The sequence below is a fragment of the Mycteria americana genome, chromosome 13 (genome assembly GCF_035582795.1).
Source record: "Mycteria americana isolate JAX WOST 10 ecotype Jacksonville Zoo and Gardens chromosome 13, USCA_MyAme_1.0, whole genome shotgun sequence".
In the NCBI taxonomy this organism is placed as follows: Eukaryota; Metazoa; Chordata; class Aves; order Ciconiiformes; family Ciconiidae; genus Mycteria; species Mycteria americana.
Genome location: NC_134377.1, coordinates 5,761,581 through 5,785,233, shown reverse-complemented (window position 1 = coordinate 5,785,233; position 23,653 = coordinate 5,761,581). Strand labels below are relative to the sequence as shown.

The window sequence follows — 23,653 nt, the reverse complement described above, 5'->3', positions numbered from 1 at the left end:
TTGGTGACCTCATTTGACCACTTTCCCCTCATGGTAGGAAAGCCCCGAAGAGACCGCTGAGGGACCATTTTGAAAAGGCCTCAACACTCTTCCTGGATGCTATTTTGAAAATGATGCCAAGAGTCTACCTTGCTGGTATTTTGAGCATTAATTGATTTCTAGCAACTTCTGAATGTACTAGCTATAGTACAGACTGGTTGTATAGTATCGTGTAGGCCAGAAATCCTGCATTTGCTTTGATTCACTTTATTCTGAAACTGTCCAAGGAGTTAGAAAAAAGGGTTATTACTCTTTAAAATAGAAGAGGCAACAAAACTTAGGAAAGACACTTCCCACATACCAGAATGGACATGAATTAAAAGTAGTTTTATTCCACTTCTCAATGACAGTTCTATCATATCTGATAATAAGGCAAGCTACTAAAAGTCCCACAAGACATATCAGACCATTGAAATAGTATTAAAAAACCAAAGAGGAGTTCACAGAACAGCCAATTCTTGGGATCATCAAAATCAGTGGCAAGATTCCCACATGGACAAATTCAATCAGTCTAAATGCTGAAGAAATCAACTGATTTCACCAGTGTTCATGAAGTTTTATACTGGAGTAATTAAGGATAGGTGATGCCTCACTGACTTCAATGAAAGACAGAATTTGGCAGAAAGAAAAGCAAAAAAGCACATTAAAAGTATAATATCAAGGCACAGAAAATACATGCTACTTCCAGGCATATGCTTTAACAGCTAAAGGTTTCTGGGAGATTATTATTTTTTTAATAGGTAGTTGCACTCCTGCCAGGCATGATTCTTTTCTCACCTGCACCTGCAAAACTCCCATGCATTTCTGGGTAGTCGGTCCAGATTCATGTTAGTGCAAGGAGAGTAAGTGTAAGTTGGCATAGCTTGCTTGAAGATGTAGTAACAATTAAAGCAAATGGAGCAACAACCGCTGCAGATGTAGCCATCTGTCTTAATGCTCACCAGAGCTTACTCCTTTTAACATGGAATATTTGTGTGACCAAAAAAATACGTTCTTTCAAACAGGTTTCAGCTAATAAAAAACAGCTGTCCCATGCTAAATTTTCATAAGGTATCAAGAAACTGCAGTAATTTAGAGGCCATCAATTCTGTAACCTAAGGCTGTTCACTGAGTAATATCTTAGGATCAGCAAGAGTGTATGTAACTATGTAAGGGTACAAAAGTCTGTCCACCTTTAACTACACTGATATATAGACTATTCATAGCAAGATGAGAGGATGAACTAAACAAAAAAAAGACATGAACAAAGCAGAACACAATGAAACTATGTGACTTGCTAGAGGAACAATAACAAAGGGATGAAGAAGAACATCGATTTAAAAAGAACATCTTTTGTCAGATAAAAAAATAGGAACTTTTTACATACGTGAAGTTTAAAGAGGAAAATATGATTGGTGCAACTTTAATGCAGGACTGGAGCTAAGTCAAGGGAGTTCAAGAATGAAAGACAACAAAACAAAAATAAATTATTAAGAAAAATATGGATGCTATGGAAGAAGAGTGTCTCCTAATAATCAAGTGATTGAAATCGGTCCCAGGTGGTTAAAAATCCAAGGTAAAGACCTAAAAGCTGAGGATGACAGAAGAAAGCAGCCGCTGAGTCAGAGCCCACAGCATTATAAAATCACATAGCGGGATAAAATCACAAACCCATGGTTACGATTGTGTTATGTTGAGACTATTTTAAAGTAATAAAAAAAAATCCTTAATGGCCTGATCCAAAACCCACTGGAGGCAACAGGAATTCTTCTAGTTTCAGTGGGCTGTGCATCAGATCTTACATTGTGCACTATAAACAGTCTAGATATGTTGGCTTTGTCTGGCTAGGGTCAGCCAGGGGGAACATCATGGATCCAGCATACATTCCATGTAAATGAGAAAGAAAAGGGAGTTGTTAGGGCAAGATCTCATTATACATTAGGGTAAAAGAGAAAATGCTGCTTTACACTGAGATTCCTTATAAATAAATAAATTATTTTGAAAACCTGGTCACGCCATGCTGATTAACTAACTGGACTATCAGTTCATCCACCAGCAACATGCCTCTGCAGACTTGCAGGGTCAAATCTAACAGTCTGGAATGAAGGGTTTCCTTCTCTTCTTCTTTCTCCCCTCCTGAGATTTACATGATGATATCCTTCAAGTGCAGTCCTGGTCTTCAGATAGCATGCTGCAAGGACACAGAAATATGTATTTTTAAAGGAGGAAAAGACAGAGAGTTTGCCTTGTGAGTTTAAATTATTAATTCTACAGATCTAATGGATACATTATGCCACATTAGTGGCACTTGTTCTCTTAACAAACATCCCTCTAGATTAGTGGTTCAATACAGTTTTGAATCAAAGAGCTAAGTTTCTAATGGCCCCAGTCATCTGTCAATTTGAACTGAATTTTTAAACTGGGTTACCTGAATCAGTGCAAGTTACGATCTTTCATTGCCAGGAAATGGGCTCTTATTTGATAAAGTTTCATGAGGTCAACAGCATCTCTGCTTCCTTGACGTGGTACATAAAACAGTCAGGCAAGAACAATACTTTCAGCAGTAGACAACTTGGTAAATACAACAGCAATACATGACAGACATTTTAAAAGGTCTGGGTAACCTCTCCTGTGTATCTGCATTAGGAGAGGAAAGATCTGAGAAGTTCCCTCAAATTCTTGTGTTGGGGGTAGGTCTCAGACGTTACCCATGGATGTACTGATCTCACTGGCTTGTCCCTGGATGCAGGGCTCTCTGCTGGAGTCCAAGATATCTTCTCCACCAAGCAGCTACCTTTTAGCAGGTCCTTAAAGAGAGATCTAGGACATGAGGCACTAAACAGTAAATATATCCTCCAGACAGCATTAACTCCTTTGTTGATTGTCTCTTGGGTGCTACTCAGGACTCCAATGGGCAGAATCTATTGTGAGGACATTTCCTTCATGCACAGATGAAACAACTGGACCAGAATTTTTAATGTGGTTTGCTATGGAAATGAGGCTGATGCAATCACATTGCATCTACATGTGCATCTACATGTGTCTGCTCACTACTCAGCCTCTGAGCTGACTGAACACATTTGATAGACAGGTAGAGGACTTTAAGCTCTTACGTTTTTACAAATCCAGTAAAAACAGGTAGGGTATCACCCTAATCCATTAGTGGATTAGGAGATAATCCATTAGTGCCCTTACTGATAGAAAAGCAGCAGTATGAGCTCACTGGCTAGGTGGACACCAAGAATTAATGTGGGTAAAAGACAACGGGAATGCCCTGACTTCAGACTTTGTGCTCTACCGGTTACTGGCAGGTCAATCCCTGCAGCGAAAGGCAGGTAGTCTTCCTTAACTCTTTTTTTTTTCTATGGTAAGGTACCAAGAACAGGATTGGCAATGTAAAGATCTGGAGGCTGGCTGTGTAATTCCTGTCATCTTACTGGCCCTCAGTTTATTCTGTCTCTGAAAGAGAGACAGTCACTCAGTGAAATGGCTGCAAAGGCTTTTGAGACCCTCAGGAAGGGGACAGCAGATATATTAAAAATAATCTTGCATGCCTTTTCCCCCTGAAGAATTATTTCTAAGTTAGTAAGAAAAACGTATGTATACATCTGTCCCTGGTGCACAGTTTAAATGCTTACTCCTTTTCCTTCTACCAGTAATTACCAATGTTGCATTACTGCACATATGCTTGATTTAAGACCCTACTGATTATGAAACAGTATAAGCTAGTACTTTCCGCACAGCCTGGCTGTCTCTCTGTCTTCCTTCAAAGCCATGCTGACAGGTGGTATTTCTGTGACTTCCTTGGGGTGAAGTTCTAGATCAAGTGAGATTAAAGAAGGGGTCAGAAGTTCACACTCCTCTGTGAAAGCATTAAAATATTATAACGGTTTGCATTAAATTCTGAAGTCACCGAACATGACTACCCTTCTCACTAAAGTTATCACCAGAAGATAATTCTACCCTGCCTGTGGTCCTGGGGCTCAAGATAAACAAAGACAATGAACTTCTGGTGTGAATTAAAAAAGTCTCGGACACTGGTCCATTAGCAGGAGTTTCTTGCATTCCTTTCCTTCAGTACTTTGGCTACCCTTCCTCATACCAAAACTGTCCTATCTCAGTCAGAGCTCTACAGAAAAGCTTGTGTCTTTACTTCACTCTAACACCTCTTACTAGTTCTCCACGTTTCTACTTGACTCGCTCCTACTTGCCTAGACTGCAGAGAACCACTAGAGAGGTGCACAAAAGACATGGGCTTTATATGATATGCTTTGTGGCTCAATTGGGAAGCAAAACTCATATGAGCTCTAGTTCTGCCCTGAGCAGCATTGTCAAGCATCACTCAGACACTAGAGATAGTCTAGAAGTACGTGCTGTAAGAAGCTGCATCTTGTTTCAGACTACTAACAGGCTATGCAGGAAACCCAGCAATGGAGTAAGAATGCATGATTCCCATGGTAGCATGAAGCAGAATATAACATGTTGAGATCCAGTTAAGAAAAGGGTTTGGGATACCTGGGGTCTTCTTCACTTAAGTAAGGAGGTTCCAAGCCCAGGTTTATGTTTCCCTAAACATAAGGGGACTGCCAGTGGGACTCAAATGAAATCCAAAAGACACCAAGCGTCTTGTGTTATCAAAAAGCAAAACAAAACAGAATTTGGAATCTTCTCCGAAAATTTGGAGACTGCTCTGAAAACACAGGTTGTGAACTACTGAAGAGCCCTCATTCACTGACAAAATGATTAGCTTTTGCTGAACAAAATACTTAGGAAGAGACAGGAAGGCTGACTCCAAATCCATTCAAGTCAGTGGAAAGGCTACTAACAGGCTTCATGAAGGAGCATAAGAATAGTGGCACTGGGTCGGAGCAAACAGCCATCTTTGCAGCATCCCATCTCTGACAGTGACATGTTACAAATGCCTAAAGGGACTTTGTAAGAAAAGGCTACATCCAGGGTGATATTTCTCCCTTTACTGCCTTCCAGCTCTGGCAATCTGCAGCTTAGAAACTTTCTGAGCCCAAGATTATATCTGCATCTTTGCATTTAAGCTTTTTTTTTTTTGTAACTTCACTCGTTGCTGTTTCAAATAATTTGTATTTTTTGTATCCACAGCAACCAGAAGGAGTAAGTCCCACAGCTGCATTGTATGTTACACGGAGAAGTACTTCCTTCTTGTTTAAAGCTGCTTTCCTCTGATGCCCCTTCATCTCATTCATAACAGACAACAAATAATCACTCTTTATTTCACTGCCTTTAACTACCGATTCCCAAATCTTTCTTTCCCAAGCCAAAGAGATTGTGTCTATTTTGTCTCTCCACATATAAAGGTTTTTTCATACCTTGCAGCCCTTCTCTTTTTTTTTCTTTGTGTGTGTGTGTGTGCATACCACATCTTTCTTAAGACAAGGACATCAGAACTAGAGGCAGAATTCAGGATGTGGTTCACAGCTGAGTGTCGCCTGTCATTAGGTATCTTGCCATTCACTCTCTAACCAGGCATATTGCAGCAGACTAAGGCCACATGCAGGCTATGGCACACAGTTCTGCACTGTTTCAGTTCGTAGTGATGTCTCCTTATGGAAGAAAAATATGTCCCTTTTCTCACTGCAGTTCTTGATGGACAACATGCCTGCGGGCACATATGCAGGGCTAGACTCAGTGGTGACACAAATACTGGTTTAAGTTACATCTGAGCAAGCAATGGAAGCGTAATTCAGCATTCGGGACTGGCAAGGTAGGAGTGCAGGCTCAATTGCACAAGCTGACATGAGAGGGTAAAAGTTACAGAATGGAGTAAGAATAAATTTGGCCTAGTGTGGAATGAGGGACAGCCCTGATTCAGCACACACTACAGCTTAACACTCAGTGATTCCTCAGCGTAACGAGGAAAACACGACTTTACATTGATCAAGACAGACAAGTTTTATTGCTGGGCTGTTAACTCCAGTGACGCAAGTGATGGCTTCCCCTTGTCTACATTCAGGGCCATGACTGCAAAAGGTAGATGGTGCCCAAGTGTTGGGTGGGCCCTGTTCCAGGCTATATATATATATTTATCACCATATATCTTAATGTGTGTTTGCTAAAGATAACATGCCAGTGTTAAAGACAAATGAGGCTCTCCAAGGCAGCAGTAGAAGCCCCGAGTTGGCTTAGCACTGAGTAAATCTTCAAAATGAAAAGTCAAGGCTGTTTCTTCCATGCAGACGTAGGTGTCGCCTGCTGTTATTCCTGTGCTACCGTTGCTCTGCAACTGAATAAACCAAAGAAGGCATGCAGGGAAGTTCAGGGCTCAGAGCCCCCTTTTTCTGAAAAGTCAAAGGGTCTTCCTCTTCCTGAGTCTACTATTAGGGTTATGTCACTGTTTGTTCAAAGCAGAAATTTCTTGCACTTCCTCTCTCTGCAGCTTCTACCATTTCTACCCTCAACACCCCTGACTAGATGTTTTTCTCCTGGCTGAGGTATGTGGAGTACCATGGGAGCCCTCCTCAGCTCTGTTTAAAGCACAGGACTTAGCCCCTTTCCTAAGCAAGATGGAATGCATAGTAGGTTTGGGTACTGAAAAGCCAGAAGGGGAGATGTGGGAACAAATGAATAACTTTAGTTGGAATTTTTAATAGGGCATGTGGGTTTTGGTACTCAGAGGCTACTGAAATTCAGCAAGTTAGGCACCGACCTCATTGAACTGGTCTTCTAGAAATACCATTCATAGAGATGAAATTACTTTCCAGTGACTGCTGAAGGAACCTGGGTCCAGAGCTGGAGAAGTATTTGAGTGTTCAATTCACAGTGATTCCAATGAGAGATGCTCTAGAGCAGCAAAGAAGGTTTTTAGCAATTAAGTTTTGAGTTTGCACAGAAGGAGACCCAGAAACTCTGTTGAAGACAGCAAGGGACCGCTTGGGACTGTGCAACAGTGGTGGTGATAAGCCACCGGGCACCACCCCCAAAACTGCTGGAGCAACTGCCTGGAATATAGGATGCCTTGACCCAGATGGAGTTTCGGAAGCAGGATGTAGCTGTCCAGGTTGCAGCTGCAGGGAGTGCCTGCTGCTTGTCTTTGAGGCTGGGACTTTGGTGGCCTCTCTGGTGGGAGCTGTACTCTGACTGAAGCACTGAGTCTCCAGGGAAAAGGGCTTCAGGAGGAGGTGAGCAGACTGCAGACCATCAGGGTGTACAAACAGGAGACCAACAGGGTCTTCACAGAGACTTTGGAGAGGGGAGTGCCTGAGCTCCACAAAGCAAAGAATGAACAACTAAAGACTGCACTTGAACAAGAACTGAATGGAAACTTCCATGATTGGGAAGGCCTGAAGTTTGTAACTTCTGGCAGGAGAAGGAAGGTTCCTTCTTGGCCTGCAGATCTGCATTTCCAGGACATGTGTAGCCAGCCCCCTGGGAGAAGGTAAGGAGTTGTTTTTAAGGAGACTTCAGAGGAGCCAGCTGAGCCTGAACCAAGTTTCTGTACCAAGAGAAAAAGTTGTGTAACAATTGATAAGAGATTCCCTCCTGCCAACCTGACTTGGATGCCTCAGGTTTGTTGCTTTCCAGAAGCACAGACCTGGGACGTTGCGGAAGAACTCCCGAGGCTCATTCAGCCCTCAAACTCATTACACCTTGCATCTTTGATACCATCAGCTGAACCATGGATAAATCAGAATGAGCTAGTGAAATTTATCAAAGGGTTTATGAATACTCAAGTAATACCCTCTGTGAGAAGCTCTAGCAGTCATGGGAGAACAGATAAAGTGCTAACACAGATTAGAAATGGGATGGTGGGATGGTAAACAACAAGCTCTAGGGAGAGATACATAAGAATATGGAAGGAGAATACAAGGGGGTACTCCCAATGGTAATTTGCAATGAGACTTGTTATCCTTTGAAGACCAAAAGAAGCCACAAGGAATGTCAGCAGGAGCAACTGGGTAATATGGTAGCTGAGCAATTTCACGTGGATAAAACACACAGTAATGAATCCTGGAAGGGTCAAGCTTTTCATATGTATTGCTGAAATCTAAATTAACTTTCAGGAAAAATGCATGTGTAGGTCATGGAAACATCAAATCTGTGCCTAATGGTAATCAAATAAATCAGTTACAGGGCTGTCATATTATTCTATGAAGGCTATTTTGTACTATCTTACTAATACTGAAGCATATATATTAAAGTTAGCATAGAAGTAATTTACACTCACTTCATGTTAGCAGAGTGCAAAGTGGCTGTTAGTAATAATCATGACTGAGGTACAAATGGATGCGAGATAACTGCATGGAGCATGCAATGTCATCCACACCAGCGGCATGTCAAACTCAAAGACAATTTAGCATAAAATATAAATGTCCAAGAGTAAGGCAACAAAGGGAGTAAGCATGGACGGTGGAAAGGCCAGTTGGGTGCTCCTGTTCACTCATTTTCACATCAGAAGAATAAAGAAGATTGTTGCTCCCCTCAAACACTTTCTTAGAAGCAAGGGCTCTTTGGAGGATGACAGGTGAGAGGGAGAAGGGGAGTAGTAAGGAGACTGGAAAGCCAGAGAGCAAGGTGAATCCAGTAAACCTCGAGTCCTCACAAAACTCAAGGTACCATTTGGCCAAGAGACCTCTAAGGAAACTATTCACTAAATACAGAAATTAATATCCCAGCAGTGTGCTGAGGGTTCCTAGGCACCTGGCAATGCTTCCATCTAACACAGATATTTTTCTCTTAAAAAAAACCCAAAATCAAAACCAATTTAAAAATCCTCAAAAGACAAAACTTAAGAAAAAAATATAAAGTTGTATTATACTGATTTACTGCTGCTTATTTCCTTGAGGGCAGAAGAGAGACAGGTGCTTACAAATACTAGCTAGATGTAGAGTGCTAACTACCACTAATGTCTGGCAGTAGGCACAAAGAAGCATTCACACATTCAGCACACAGGGTCCTACTGTAAAGGAAGTGAAATCTTGACTACAACTAAATGTAGGTAGTGTGCCCTGGTTAATGTGAATACTTCAGGTCAGTCTTGTCTGCCACTCTTCATGCTGCCCTTCTCTCCTCCTAGTTAAAAAAAAATTATTGAGCTGCTATCCTTGTCTGAGAAATGATGAGTAAGGTAGTAGAAGCGAACAGAGGAATTTACTGCTGCTGTCAATTACAAAACTTGGCACACCCAGCCTGAAGTGACTTGGTTTTAAATCTGTGAAGGCTGAACAAACTGAACACAAGCTGAACCAAAGACAGATTCATGCTTGCAAAATGCATGGGAAATTAATGAATATACAGTAAGCTTCTGACTCTGTGGTACCATCCATTAATATCCTACAGAAATGGACCCCATCTCCACTAACTTCCCTGCAGTTCAGTATGGCATACTTCAAGTTTTTGTCTGAAAATGTTGCACATGTTTAACCGGCTACTCTGTTCCACTCCCCAGAGATGTCTGCATTTCAGTGGTGGATGAGATGATCTCTGTTTATACTTTACACATAAGTTTGTACAGTGCACTGAAAGGCTCTCCAACCAAAACAGCCAATAATAAATTGATTTAAATTGGTTATTTTAATGGGAAGTGCACATTGCTATGGAGAAAAGAACATATTGTTGCACAACCTTAAGAAAGAATATCGATACTCTAACTACTTTTGTCCTCTTTTCCAAATAAGCTTATAATCCATCTGGGTAACCACTGTGTATACAGAGGTTCGTTTGTCGAGCTTCTTCCCTATCGTTCCAGGTGTACGAAGGCAGGTCAATTACACAGCACTGAGCATGAATGACCTTCTCCCACAGCAAGCCAAGCCAAAATTACATTTGTGGTCACTGTTGATTTAGTTCGGATCACCTAGTAATCAAACAGTAAAATAGTAATTGACTGTCGCCTTCTCCTTCCAAAGTTAAAAGACACATTAGACAGATTACGAGACTGAAAATTATCACCTGGGGACTCTATTATCTGAAATCTAAGGATCTCTGTGCACTTGGCCTTGCAGATGGTGAAACTGAGGGGCAGGGAAAAAAAAAGCAACTGTCCTAAATTGGAAAAACCTATGGGAGCTGCAAGAGTTTCTAGAAAATCCACTGCTGCTAAGACACAGTTGTTTACATTTAACCACAGACAACAGAATTTTCTTAACTGCTAAATAAGGAAAAGTCGCTCTTTTGGAAAACATGCATGCATCTCTAAATTTTAACATTAGTATATAGTTCTGACAATCTTTAGTTTCTTATTCTGAAGCCCATACACAGAGAAGAACTGGTTGCATTGGAAATAGTAGCATTTTGCTTACCGTTGTGAAATGAACTACGCAATAGATTCCAATGATGACAAGGCCAATGATAATTGATGCAACAGCAACCCAGAGTGCATTGTGACCCAGTCTTTTTGACCCTTCTATATCTCCTTGATTATAACTGTTTAAAGCCTGTAGAAGAGAAACAGAGAGTTTGTGATTTCTTTTAAACAGAAATCTGTACACAAACCAATGTGACTGCTTTGAACTAACATTACGTTCTGTGCACGTTGGTACTGTAGAAAGGACTTCAGGAAATGGTGATTTGCTTTGTAAAAATAAACATCCACTGCCGACGGTCCGAGGTAAGCAGGGAGTACAGTTTTCTGTTCCACTCGTTTGCAGTACATTTCATTGCAACTACAGCTCTCTTATTTTCAGTGGTGAGGCTATATTCATATGATGAGTTTTCTTGTACACACCAGCGTAAGAACTGTCAAATCAACTCTAATCCACCCACTTGCATAAATCAGTGGCTTTTATCTCTGGAAATATTTTTGTAGTATATGTGAACTGTTAGCTGGCCACTTCACTAGCAGTGAAATAAACTCTTACGCTTTATAGGACCCATAAGCATGAGAAGGAGCATAAATAGGCTGCATTTTTACAGAAAGCCTCAGAAAAACTTCTTTAAAAAAGCTTACTAATTTCCTATTTTTCCATTGTTTTACTTTGCAAAACAAAGTTTGAAGAATTAATAGGTAGTTTGCTGGTGGTGGGGAAAAAAAAAAAAAGACAAACCAAAAAAATATAGATCATCTGAACAAAACATCTGAGTGCCATCTTCATGGGCTAGAAATTCTGTCCCTTTGCATTTTTGGAACACACTGATAATTATTATCATATACATCCTGAGGTACGCATCAGACATACAGATATTATCTCAACAGACTTAAGTTTACTTCCATCCACCCATGATTTAGCAGATGCTTCATATTCATTACATGCAGAGATTGCAAGGTGTGATAGGGCCACTGATCTTTTAGTCTTTTGTGAGATAGACTGTAGGATTTTCTGAATTAATTTTTGTTTTAACCAGGCCATATTTTTAAAAGAAAAGATTCAGTGAAGGAGACTGAAGTATTCTAGCATGCAAGTCTAACACAGTTTGTAGTAACTTTTTCCCAAGAATAAGATGCTATCAAAGAATTTTTAAAAAGATTACTAAGAATTATTTTGTAAGATCAGGAGAGTTTGAGTTCATAAACCATGACATTGAGTCCAGATTTCTTTATCAGATTGCACTATTGAACTACCTCAGCATACTTACTTGGGGAATCAGGTTAGTCATAACCTGTTCTTTAGTATCCTGTAAGTATTCCAGGAAGTATCCCAGAAATGGGAGGTGCGGGGGCAGAAATACGGAGACCTGATCAAATGAACTGTTCTGTGGGCTAAATAATTCAGGTTGTCTTTAGAAAATGACTGCATGAGGTATCACCAAGTGCTATTACGAAAGTGCTTTAGTTATGAATCACTTTTTGTAGCAAAGACAGAACAACAGCTAATTCAACAGAGTAAAGATCTGAGACTGCGGCGAGCAGGAAAGGAATGAACTTCAGAGGACACCAAGCATTGTTGTAGAGCCTTTTTTCCCAAGCAGAAAAATAATTAGGGACATTATCTGTGTGCGTTCTGTCAATTAGTGAGCACGCAGATGTTAATGGGCAAGATGCATCCTTGGCGTTAGTGCTGCAGTAAGATCACTCATACCAAGACAGTCCCAAAGCAACGAAGCCTATATTCCTAGAATTGCATCTCAAGGATAAGTGCAGGTACTTATTCTCTGGTGTCTAAGAAAGACTCAGCTGCTCATGTACTCTTGCCCTTAAAGAGAGCACTGATACATTTCTTCTCTTCCTGGAAGCCTACATGCCTAAACATTTCTCTATTTTTTTCTCTAAAGAATATCACTAATACCTCTCCTCTGCTGTCAAATTTTGTTGAGGTTGGCTAGTGGACTTAAAGGATATAGTGGGGAAAGAGGGAAGAGATGGAAATGAGAGACAGACACAAACACATAGGCAAATGAGATGATGCCACCTCTGATTCTCCACCAGTGCAGCCTCCTCTTACAAACGGTGGCTGGCACAGTTCCTCTCACCTAAGTTACTCCACTGTTTTCAGCAGTCCTGTCTACAGGAGAAGAGCTTTCTTAGGTTTTCTCAAAATACATTCAGGAAGGTCAATAAAAGGAGTATCAGGAGAAATATGGCATGGCTTGGTCTTGAGCAGGCTGACTTCTCCTCTGGCCTCTGTCAGCAACTACGAATGTGACTGTGGCTACAGGGAGAAACATGGAGAAACATCACTGACACCCCAGCCCTGACTTTGTTCTCCCCACCCATCAAAGGACTTGCTTTCCATAACATCTAGAGAGTGGTCCTGCAAACACTCTAAACTCAGTTCCCCATACATGTGGTCTCAAGCCTGAGACAGAGTTGTAAGCAAGACATGGCAGCACCAGCTTGCAGTTCTGTGCAATTTTACTAACATATTTAGGAAGTCTGGAAAATGTCCATGTGATTTCTGCAGGTACCGCATAAATAATTCACCCTGTGCACTTTAATAAATAATATCATTTTAATACAAATCCACGATGAAGAAAAGGAGAACAGCATTAATGATAAAGAGGAGGATTTGGGAGAGACAGGAAGGAGACAAAAGTTTCTTTATTAAGAGGTTTAAATTAAATGGTGTAACTTAGCACTGAAGAAAAAATAAGAGGTTTGGGGGAGTGGTTGGGGTCTGATACAAGGCTCTTTGAAATTCATTTACTTCCATCTGCTTCAAAGGGCCCTTGGATCAAGCTTCCAGTTTTCAACGTTAGACATAGACAACATTAACTGTTAAAGCCTTAAATGTTACGTCTGTTTATTTTCAAGGGCTAGACAATATATACAGAATACAGCATCTGTGTGTGACATTTGGTCTGTCCAACTTTTAAAACAAATTTCAGTCATTTTCAACCTAATACCATATGATTTCTCAGGTTTCTGCTACCTCGCTCACTATGAAGTCATAAACTAAATTAAAGCCACAGTTCCGCAGCTGCTTATTTACTTTAGCAATCTCAGTGACTTCACCAGGTTCACACACATCTATTTATAAAAGATATTCTCAGTTCAACAATGAAGCAACTTAACCTCATATGAACAGAAATTTACTGAATTAGCTACAAACTATTAATCCCTTTTAACGTGCATTTTCTGTTCCACGTTCCCAGAGCACCGTTTATGGCAAAAGCAGAAAGAATACTAAATGACTGCAGAAATCCTCCTCTACATCTCTTACAAATTTGGACAGACCAGACTAAGGTTTGCTGATCAACATTTTCTACACTTTCCATGAGCCAGGCTGTAACAAACCTTATTTGGTTGTGCCTGGAAATGAGGCACTCTCTAGTTCAGAATGAATGAGACATGCTGGCTCAGTATGACTCCTCGCTGTGAACAACTCACAGGGAAGGAGAAAGAAGAGGGGGGACTCGGGGAGCAATTCAGAACCAGGCTTGATCTCTCCTTTTTGGCAAATGAAACAGGTAGGTGATGAGCAGGACACAATGAAAGGGGAGTTTGCTCTGCAGGCTGTATAACAGCATGTAAACAAACGCTGGACTTCTGTGTCTCTGGGGACAGGTTGAAAGTGGTGTTGCAGAGGAAAAGCTTACCAGTTTGCAAAGGTAAGGGCCATGCAAAAATGCTTAAGAACAGCTGCTGAGCCTTGTTGTTTAATATTCCTGAAGAAGGTACAGGCTGTCCCATACAGTATTAGACGTCCAGGTACCTACAAGCTACTTAAAAAAAAGCCGTATAAGCAATAAACTTTCCAAATAGACTTTCTAACTAAAGAGAAGTACAGCTGTACAGGAACACTGGTCACTATGCTAGTCACTGACCTGACTAAAGCCAACAGCCTGTACGTGGCTTGTTAGGATCCTAATTAGAAGAGGCGACCCCCTCAGAAAGCAAGTTCCATCCTTTGCTGTCCCATGACTTCTACCACCCGCTTGCTCGTTGTCTCTGCTTAGGGAAACCAATACACAGACAAGGCATCTGAATCCAAGGGTAATAAATGCAGTCAAAGAACTTGTTACTATCAGAGGCAGATGAGCCAAGATTGTCACAGCTTGACCACATATGTTGTTTGAAACATGCAAATGATTAAACAGAAATGTGTCAACATAAAGAGGGAGTTAGGAGCAAACAATCAGGGAGAAATAGCTTTTGAGAGACTGTTTTGAAATTGTTACAAATCTAAGGCCCTATGGAATTAGATGACTAGTCTGACATACAGATCTTTGAAATAAAGACAATTGAAGGTGCTGTACTGAGAAAGGCCAACAAAGTTTGTTCAACTACCAGACCCCAGTGCTGGTATTAGAAATATCCAACTGATTCATTTTTCAGAGTTGTCCCACAGCCTCCCTCTAGCTCTGATTCCATGAGTCAGATACAGCCAGTCCACCTGAGCCACTTCTCAGATACAACTGCCAGTTCAATGCCAGCTAAGTGCTCTTTGGGTTCGCAACAAGGGAAAAAGACATGACTGCAGATAAGGAGCCAAAGAGCTCAGTGACACATTGCCTAGCCCCAGCCTCACACCAGAGAAGTCTCTTCTGTCACGTGAGCCTCCTGACTTGGTACCTGCATCCCACACTCCTGCCCTGATGCCTGTGGTCTCACCTATGTAAGAAAGAATAAGGAAAGTCTGAGTGAGGCACCTCTGGGGTTCAACGAATCGCACAGCAACACGATATAGCTGCTGGAAGCAACAGGAAGCAGAACTGACGGCATCTGGCTGGAACTGCAGAGGAGTAGTGAGGAGAACAATAATCCTACAGCCAGGAGTCCTGGCCAGGACCCTAGGGAAAACAGATCTCCATTTGCTAAAACCACCAAGCAACCCTCACACCTGCAAGTGACCAGCAACTACTTGGAGGGGGCTGCTCTTGTAATGCCAGTGTATTAATACACTGATACCATTAAGCGTCCATTCTACTAGCTATCCTCTTACCCCTGTCACGAGACATAGCTTTATTTCACAAAGGAGGTAAGGAACAAGAAAAGGTTATTATCACAACAGGGAGAACTTGGGAGAGGTTGATTCTAAAAATATAGCCAAGGAGGTAAGATCTGAAGTGGTAAGGTTTGTGCCCCCAAAGGTGAGAAACAAGTGAGGAAACCAGTGCTGGAGTTGTAAATGGGGCAGCAGAAGAGACAGAAGAGAGTAAAGACAGATCTGTCATTTAATTCGGGGGTGTGCTAGAGCCCAGACTCTACTTTTAGAGTGAAAACATTGTCTGAATTGGGAGCACTTAAGGAGGACATGACACAGGCAAACAGGGTGCTAAACCATGCCCCTCTAGAAGCCAACAGGACTTTTCCTTCCAGGTCCATTCTAGGAAGTGGAAACTTATAAAGAACTCCACTTTTATGGGTCCTTATCTCTTCTGACACAACATCTCAGGCAAGCTCTGCAGACTATCAAGGTATCTTCTGTAAGAAAAGAAAATAACCCACTCTTGTATCTCAGTGTTAACCCTTAGCAACTCTAGGAAACAAGCTGAGAAAGAGAGGGAGGATGTAGATCCCAGCAGAAGTGGAAATAAAACCAGCACAGGTTAAAATACAGAACCTGAAGTTGAGGTTAATGGAGCAGTTACAGATTGCAGCTTTAAAAGGCAGGGGAATCGGGCTGTTAGAAAAGAAGTTGGACACGTCATTTTCATAGAAAAGGAGAGATTTTAGGTAAGAATAATACTGAAACAGAAGGCGTTCACATACAGTGGAGATGATTGGTTTGGTTTTTGTTTCCCTCCTTTAAGGGAGTGGGCAGCTGAGACCTGCACAGACTGTTTAGCATTCAGGAAGTGCTCTTCCCACCCTGGTTTCTACATATCCCCTGGTGACAGTTACTTAAGCCTGACTCCAAAAGCCTGCATGAACTTCAACTAGGGCGTGGGTGGAGATTTCTCCATATGGGGTGCAAAAATCTTTAGAGGCCAAATTCTGTCCTTGACAGTTAACTTCTGTGCAGCCCCAGTGCTTTGGTGGAAGCACTGTCACAGTGAACAGATGCTCACAGCCCCAGATCATCAGCTCTCATTACTTTATATAGCACCTTAAGTGTCCACAGACAGAAAGGATGCTGGGTACCAGCAGAACCAAGTCTTCTCAAATCAAGGAAAAGAGCATATTGTATAGGTAAGTTAACAACAAAGAAAATAAACATGTAGTAAAAAATAAAATGACAGCTAACACTTATCTGGACAAAAAAGGCTGTGAAGATGGCTTTGGAATAGCTCCTGTAGGTAATTTTCAAGTTTAAGCATGTATCCCAGTATTTAGGTGTGATTTCTGATCAATCTTACTAGTTTTAAAAGAGTGTGCTTTAGTATATTTTAGATATAGGTAATTATTCTTATACTTAATTGCAAAAAGAAACAACTGTATTTTTACTTACCTTTTCAGCCTGGCTGTCAGAGAAAAGGATGAAAATACACAACATGTTTTAAACCCTTTTCAGCTCCTAAACAACAGAAATACATTGCAGTATTACTGATTACACTGATCATGTATCCTATTAGAAAAGTCTGGATCTGACTCCGCAACTTTTAACTCAAAGACGATTCTGTTCTAGCAATCCCTTTGAAGTTAATGGGATTGCTGGATTATTAAGGACTATGCAAATCAATTACAGTTTGTAGGAGTAAGGCTGTTCTCTCAGAGTACTCGACACTCACTTTTATAAGGGTTTTTGCCAACAATCTACAATCATTATTGTTGTGTGTGTTATTCTAGCAAATAGTCAGTATCAGGCTAAAGAACCTGTTTTCTGGAAAAAAGGCACTTCTATCATATTTGATTAGCTGAAGTAGAAACCACATCTGTTCCTTTGCAAATGTGATTTCTGCTCCCCAGTTACCACTTCTACGCATAGATACTACGTCCAATTCAGTGTGCAAGTTAGTTGATGTAACAAATCAACTAACAAATGTTTATTTGTTAGTTAGTTGATGTAACAAATCAATTAATCAGGATAAACCTCGCGCCCTTATATAGCCTGATACTGAAAAATTGATTTGAACTGCCTTTCACTCCACATTTTATGTTTGCTGCTGGACACCCTGACTGAGCCGCTGATGCTCTCAGTCTCGCTGCCTCACCTAACTTTGTCCACACGCGCCAGGGACAAGTAGTTAAAAGGCGGCTGGACGCCCGTTTCCCCGACGGCTCCTCCAGCTCCGCTTTGCTCCTGCCAGTCCCAGGCGGGACCGGCCGGGAGCGCCGCGGCTGCGGCCGGGCCGGCGCGGGGAGCCGGAGGTCGCCCCGCCAAACACCCAGCGCCAAGCCGAAGGTCGCTCGGGCACCCGGCGGAGTGCTACTCACCATGACGGCGAAGACGAAGGCGACGATGTTGACAGGATAGGCGGGACAGAAGCAGGCGAGGATGCTGAGAAGCAGGTAGTTCTTGGGCCGCGGCTGCGGCGGCTCGTCGGGCAGCTCATCCTCGATGTTGGTCTCGGGGCTGTTCTCCAGAGCCCTCTTAACATCGGCACCGGCGGGGAGCGCGGACATGGGGCTGCGGTGCGGCGGGCGGGCGGCTCGGAAAGCCCAGCGCCGCGCACCGGGCAGGCGTGACCCCGCCGCGGCGCCGAGCCAAGGGAGCCGCCCGGAGCGGCGCGGCGCCTCCCCGGGACGGGCACCCGGCAGCACTGCAGGGCGGGGGTAGGGGGCTGCCCGCCGACAGCTCCTCCTACGTGAAGGCTTTTAACCCCGGAGTAAATTCACGGGAGGAATCGGAAAAAAAGAAAACCAAACAAAAGCCGTCGAGGGTTTCCAGCGCCGTGACCCGGCTGCGGCTGGCCGGGGACGGGCGGGGGTGCCCCGGGCTATCCCTGTCCTGCCCCTAGGAGCCTCCCCGCCGCGCCGGGGGGTCCGGAGCCACATAGCCTTCGCCCGTTCGGTCTTTCCCGAAACTTTCTGTTTCCAGTTACACGACTGTAACTGAGTCTGCACTACCCCCGAGGAGAACTTCGCTGCATTCTTAGACTCTCGTTTCTAGCGTCAGTGAGCTCCATCAGCAAGTGGCATAAAGTCTGCAAAGGCATTTCTTTTCATCTGGGATGAATTTGTCATCTCCTAACCCCAGTGACTTGCTAAACTTAGCAAAAACATAAAAGATCGGCAGAAAATAACCAGCTTAAAGCATTGTGGTGGCTCAGGCCCAGAGTATTTTGGCCAATTTTTAGCAAGTGATTCAGTCCTTACTGAACATAACATCTGTAAGGTGAAATCCACTTTGGGGGATGCAGGAGGGGGAGCAAGGAAATTAATCTTTATTACTTCCAAAACCTACTGTCTGGAAAAAAAAAACCCTGCACAACCACAAAACAACTAAATACAGATCTGCTTCCATCATAGTTCTGAAGTTGGTGAGGAAGAGTATGACCACCTGCACCCAGAAAGGAACAGGCTCTGTTTCTGCCATGTGATACAAGAAGAAAGAACTTTATACCTGCCTAGAGCTTCAGCAAAATGGAGAGACTTCTGATCGGATGAAGGTTGGAGTTGAGATTTTGCTCCGTCTGGCTCCTCCTGAGAGCATTTCATTAATTAAAGTTACAGAAAACATTAAGGTGTGTTTAGAGCTTTATGAATGAGCTACTTTCATCACTGGGAGTTTTGCCATTGACTTGAATGGAGCCACTGCTTCCCATTTCTGGATGTCATCCTACAAGATAAAATGCAGTCAACAGAGTAAAGACATAAGAAATATAGGTGCAGTATTTTTCAGACATTAATCATCTCTCAGCTGCATGCCTGGAATATAACGTGGAATGAGAATCTGCTGATCTATCGAAATGTCAAAAGAAAAGATTCTATATCTTTAGGGAAGAGTAAGAAATACTAAAGTTACATCTGCTTGCCAATGTACCCATTAGTGTTCAGACACAAGCTCTTTGTAGCTGTAAAATCTCTGCTATCTTTGTTCTCAGGGGACTCTAAACACAGTCACCAGACAAGCTCAGAAAACACAGTTCGCATCACACCACACAATTACTTTTAGAATTGATTTCAGTGGGGATGGAGGCCACGGACTTACCCTCTGCAAGGGATCAGCATCTTCCAGGGCCACTCAAGCCTTTAATCCATGAGAACACTTATCAGGGCAACACTGTAATGGCTTAATGCATTTGAGTTTGTCTGCTTGGAGTTGAAACACTCACAGGTAAATAAGAACCTATTATCAGGCATGTGAATGGAAACATCCAGCTCACATAGGGCAGTTTGAGCCATTAATGTTGAACATAAACAGGCACAACAAAAAGCTGCTGGCACATCACCTCTACAGAGAAGGCAAAGTTGTGTGCAGAGATTAGCCAGGGAGACTTGAAACCGGGGTATGAGGAAAGGATGTAGATTCTTACTAACATCAGACATGTAGTCTAAGTGCCTTTATGGGGGACCTCCAAGAGGGTGATTGAGAGACTGGTGGAGTTACCAGTCACATCAGGCCAACAACCTGCACTAAATCTTTCTCTGAGGACCATGAACTGGTAGAGGAATCTGGGCTCTGTTAAGCTGGACCACGTGAATCCCTTCCTAGGTCTCTCAAAGGCACAGACGTAATAGTAGAACCTGGGGTTCCTTGTACGTTTCCAGAAACAGTAAAGCTTAATTGTTCAAATGAGGCCTATAAGGGATGCTAATGGGTTGTAAAGAAAGCAGGAATCAGGAAGTGGTGAGATGTGTGAAGCTACAAAAGATATTATAGATATGTGGGGGCAATTTGTGATAATGAGCACCCATTAAGAGGTTCTTGAGACAAAGGTTCTGTTATGAGGCAGTTATTGTAGCTGAATTTAGTGGTTTGTTTTATGGAGAAGATGGGTTAAAATCCAAGAAGTATATCCTGTTCGGACAAGATCAATTAAATTTGAAATGGCACTGACTTGTAGCCACTTACTGAGGTAAAGAAAAAGGAGATATTCAGCCAATAGTGGTTTCACAGACTGCGGTGACGGAGGGTAGTTATATTCCCGAGAACCTGGGAAAGGTTCTTACTTCAGAGGGAAGAACCACTGTTCTGAGATGGCTCAGGCAGAAAGCTGTGAAAATTATTTAAGAACATTAACTGAGAGTTTTAAGATGTAGTTTCATGGAGAACAATCATAAAAATAGCCCTCCAAGAGAATGAGTCAGAATACCCAATATTCTTGCTTACAGCCTTGCTCTTCAAGCTAAGTCTTGAAAAAGAAACTGATCACTCTGCACAGAGCAGAGATTTTTGCAGTGATATGAGTAAGGCAAGATGCTGGATAAATTGCTTATCATGATGGGCAAAGCAGATGGGCTAGAGACATGACAGGTTCAAGACTTTTTTTTTTTTTTTTAAAGGTCACCTTCTCCTGATTTCAGAGGGTGCTATAGCTTGACAGCAAGATTGGTTGTAAGGCAGAATATGGTCTCTCCACCACACTTTGCTGTTTTGCTGGCTGGTAGGACTCTCCTCAAAGGCATGTTCATGGCTCGCAGTGGTTCTGGAAAGAAGTTCCAGTATCTGCACACACAAGTCAAAGTCCACAGAAAGATAAAAAAATGGTAGTTTAATGCTCAGAGGTTGTTTGGGACTAACATGTATGTCCAGACAACATGATACAAGGAGCTTCCTCACTGGTTCTCCACAGCAGTAAGAGAGCAGAGTCTCTGCAAATCCTGAGCACCATGAACTCTTCTCAAGTGTAGAGTCATGCCAGAAGGAGCTGGTGGGACCTTGGACTGGCCTGAGAGACTGGTCAGATGGGCTAGGCTTCCCGAGCTCGGTGTAAGGTGAGGGAGGCATTTCCAGGTCACAGATCTTGCTGGAACAATGTGGCAATGTGTCACCAAACTGGCCTTACATGGAACCGTGTTCGATTAGCACAGTCAGTCCCTATGCAGCAGAGCTGGTGACATTCAACAAACCTAATCTCAGATCATGCTCTCTGCTCTCCTGTGGCAAAAATGAGCATATTGCTCTTTCCCAACTACTCTTAGAAAAAAAGAGAATAACTGAAAATTTTTAAGAGAGCATAGTGTGCCCAGTGGAGGAATAGTAACCTGACAGTAACGCAAATAGCATCTTTCTAAAACAAGCTATCTGTTATTTCTCAGTATGGTCACACAGCTGCCTATCATTGCCTCAGTTTCCAACCATTCTGGCTTATTAAGCAGAAAAAAGGACTATAGAAATAATAAAGGAGACCTGTGAGCAACGCTTTTATATTTTTCAAAAGAACTGTTGTCCTCTGGCTAGATCATGGACTCAAGCCTTTCTGAATACAGCAGAAAAGATGTTTGCAGGCACCTTTCTCTACCCAGACTTAAACACCACTTTCAGGGAAGGAGGTCACAGTAGCAGTCAATGGCCATGTAAGGCTCCAAGCTAAATTCCGCTTTTCCGAAGACAAAATCCTCCCAAGCATCTTCCAACATTTAGCCATACTTTATCCTTCCTGAGAGAACAGTAAACCTGGCTACCTTGTAACCCCAAGGGAAGAGAAAACTATAAACTGGAAATTAAGTAATTCAATGTCTGAAATTCTCATACTGTATCCATTGTACAATAATTTAAAATTCTTCATAACTTCATCACAATATCTCATGATAGTAAAAACCATCCCCATTTGACAAATGGAACAAGCAAGCCCACAGGGATTAAGGCTATGTATACACAGCAGGACTGGTACTTCTGTCATGTAGCTCAATGCTCTGACTCTCCCCCTCCCCCAAAAGGGAATCACCTGGAGATGGGACACATGAGATTGGATGGAGGCCTCCCATATTCCAAAAAGTAGTATTTCAGCTTGTTTTAATAACTGCTTGTACAGAAGTATTCTTCTACAGGGGAGCAGGGGAAAACTAATCCATGCTTTTATTTTTAAAGACAATTCTGTATCTGGTCATTCTGGTCTTGACAAGTATGTGGGAACATCCCTTCTCTGCCTGCTGTTCATTCTCATGATTGTCAGGCCATTTAGCAACGCTTCACAAACTCAGAGACCGTGGCTGTGAAGGAACAAAGACAGCACTGCATTATTGATTCTTGTTGCTAGTAAGTTATAAAGAAATCTGTGTCTCCCAAGCAGCTGTTGGAGGGAAATGACTCCCTGTCTGTTCCCAGTCAGCAATGGCAAACGAACGAGGGTCTCCAGGGTCTCCCGCTTTTCCTCTTTGCAGGCTTACTGCTCAATCAGTCCTTTCCTCTGTACATTTTGTACATTTCAGTGTCCAAATTTGCTTTGCACTGATAGGTCTTTGCTTAGAAGCCTCTATTTATAGTAAACTGAAGTGAACTGCCTTTTACTTCTGCCTGAACTTCAGCTGCAGAAAACTTTTTTTTTTTTTTGAGGCCTTAAACCCAAATACCTCCACAGTTTGAGGTTTTCAAGTTTTGGACCAGAACTCTGTGCCTGGTGCTTATCATTAAGAAGGAAGCCATATTTTTGATTCTATATTGCAGTTAGAGTTGAACAGAAGTTACAGAGAATCCTGAATGGGGTGAGATATAAGAGAGGAGCTGCCCTGGTTGTTATTGATCTTCAGATAATCCTTTCTAATCTTACTTGGCTCCTAGGAAACTTCTTACTACAAATACAGAATGTATATCCGAGTGTGACATTTTGTCCTGGACTCAGAACAAGGAATAAAGTAACTCAGAATAAGGAATAAAGAAGTAGCCTCAGTGTGATGGCAGTGAATATACTACTATTAACCAACAGAAAATTTGGATAAAAATGGAGATTATGTTAATGACTAAAACAGGTACAGCAGATGACTAAACAGTACTAAGGAATGCAGGACTATTACAGTTTCAAGAAGTGCAAAAATAAATAAATCTATTGTAATTCATTGTGTTGACCCCAACACAGCCGTACCATGAAGGTTTACTGGCAGGCTTTGGGAAGTAGCCATTATGCTTTTGATTTTAGATGTTTTGGTATCTCCTGGCTGCTGTTTGGGTGATTACATGGTTTGTATAGTGGAGCTTGTAGGTAGAAGCAATTTGTACAGGCATGTTGAAAGCACTAAACTTACTTAAGCATGAAAAGAAATGAGAAGGGAGAGATTTGGGAGGCTGCTTAAGGCTGCTTACTGCTACCTATCATTTAGTGATTCAAAATGAGTATTTGGATCAAACTCTTTGTCAACATTACACAAAGGAAATTGTTGTAATAAGCATCATAAAGACAGTTATTCCTAGCTCTGAAGTAAGTTTCTCTATTGACAGTATTCACAGAATGTGCATAAATTCCATTCAGGCAATGCTGGATAATGACAAACTAAAAACCCTTTATCCAGGAGACAGAAACTAAG

The 23,653-nt window shown here is 42.1% G+C and overlaps 1 protein-coding gene across 4 annotated transcripts; it reads right to left on the bottom strand.

Annotated features, from left to right (window-relative positions):
• Nucleotides 1-343: 343 nt before the first annotated feature.
• Nucleotides 344-18,612, bottom strand: TMEM233 (transmembrane protein 233). 4 transcript variants are annotated; one of them, XR_012777807.1, is made up of 4 exons: nucleotides 17,684-18,608; nucleotides 10,290-10,424; nucleotides 2,447-2,534; nucleotides 344-2,209 (listed from the first exon to the last, which is right to left on the bottom strand). XR_012777807.1 is itself a non-coding variant. In XM_075516720.1 (4 exons), exons 1-3 carry the CDS (start codon nucleotides 17,870-17,872, stop codon nucleotides 6,742-6,744), a joined length of 414 nt encoding a protein of 137 aa, XP_075372835.1. In that variant the 5' UTR covers nucleotides 17,873-18,612; the 3' UTR covers nucleotides 2,486-2,534; nucleotides 6,698-6,741. The 4 variants fall into 4 exon arrangements, 3 of the variants coding, with proteins under 3 accessions (XP_075372836.1, XP_075372835.1, XP_075372837.1); XM_075516720.1 differs by lacking the exon at nucleotides 344-2,209 and adding an exon at nucleotides 6,698-6,831 and having other exon boundaries at nucleotides 2,486-2,534; nucleotides 17,684-18,612; XM_075516721.1 differs by lacking the exon at nucleotides 2,447-2,534 and having other exon boundaries at nucleotides 17,684-18,600.
• Nucleotides 18,613-23,653: the final 5,041 nt, after the last annotated feature.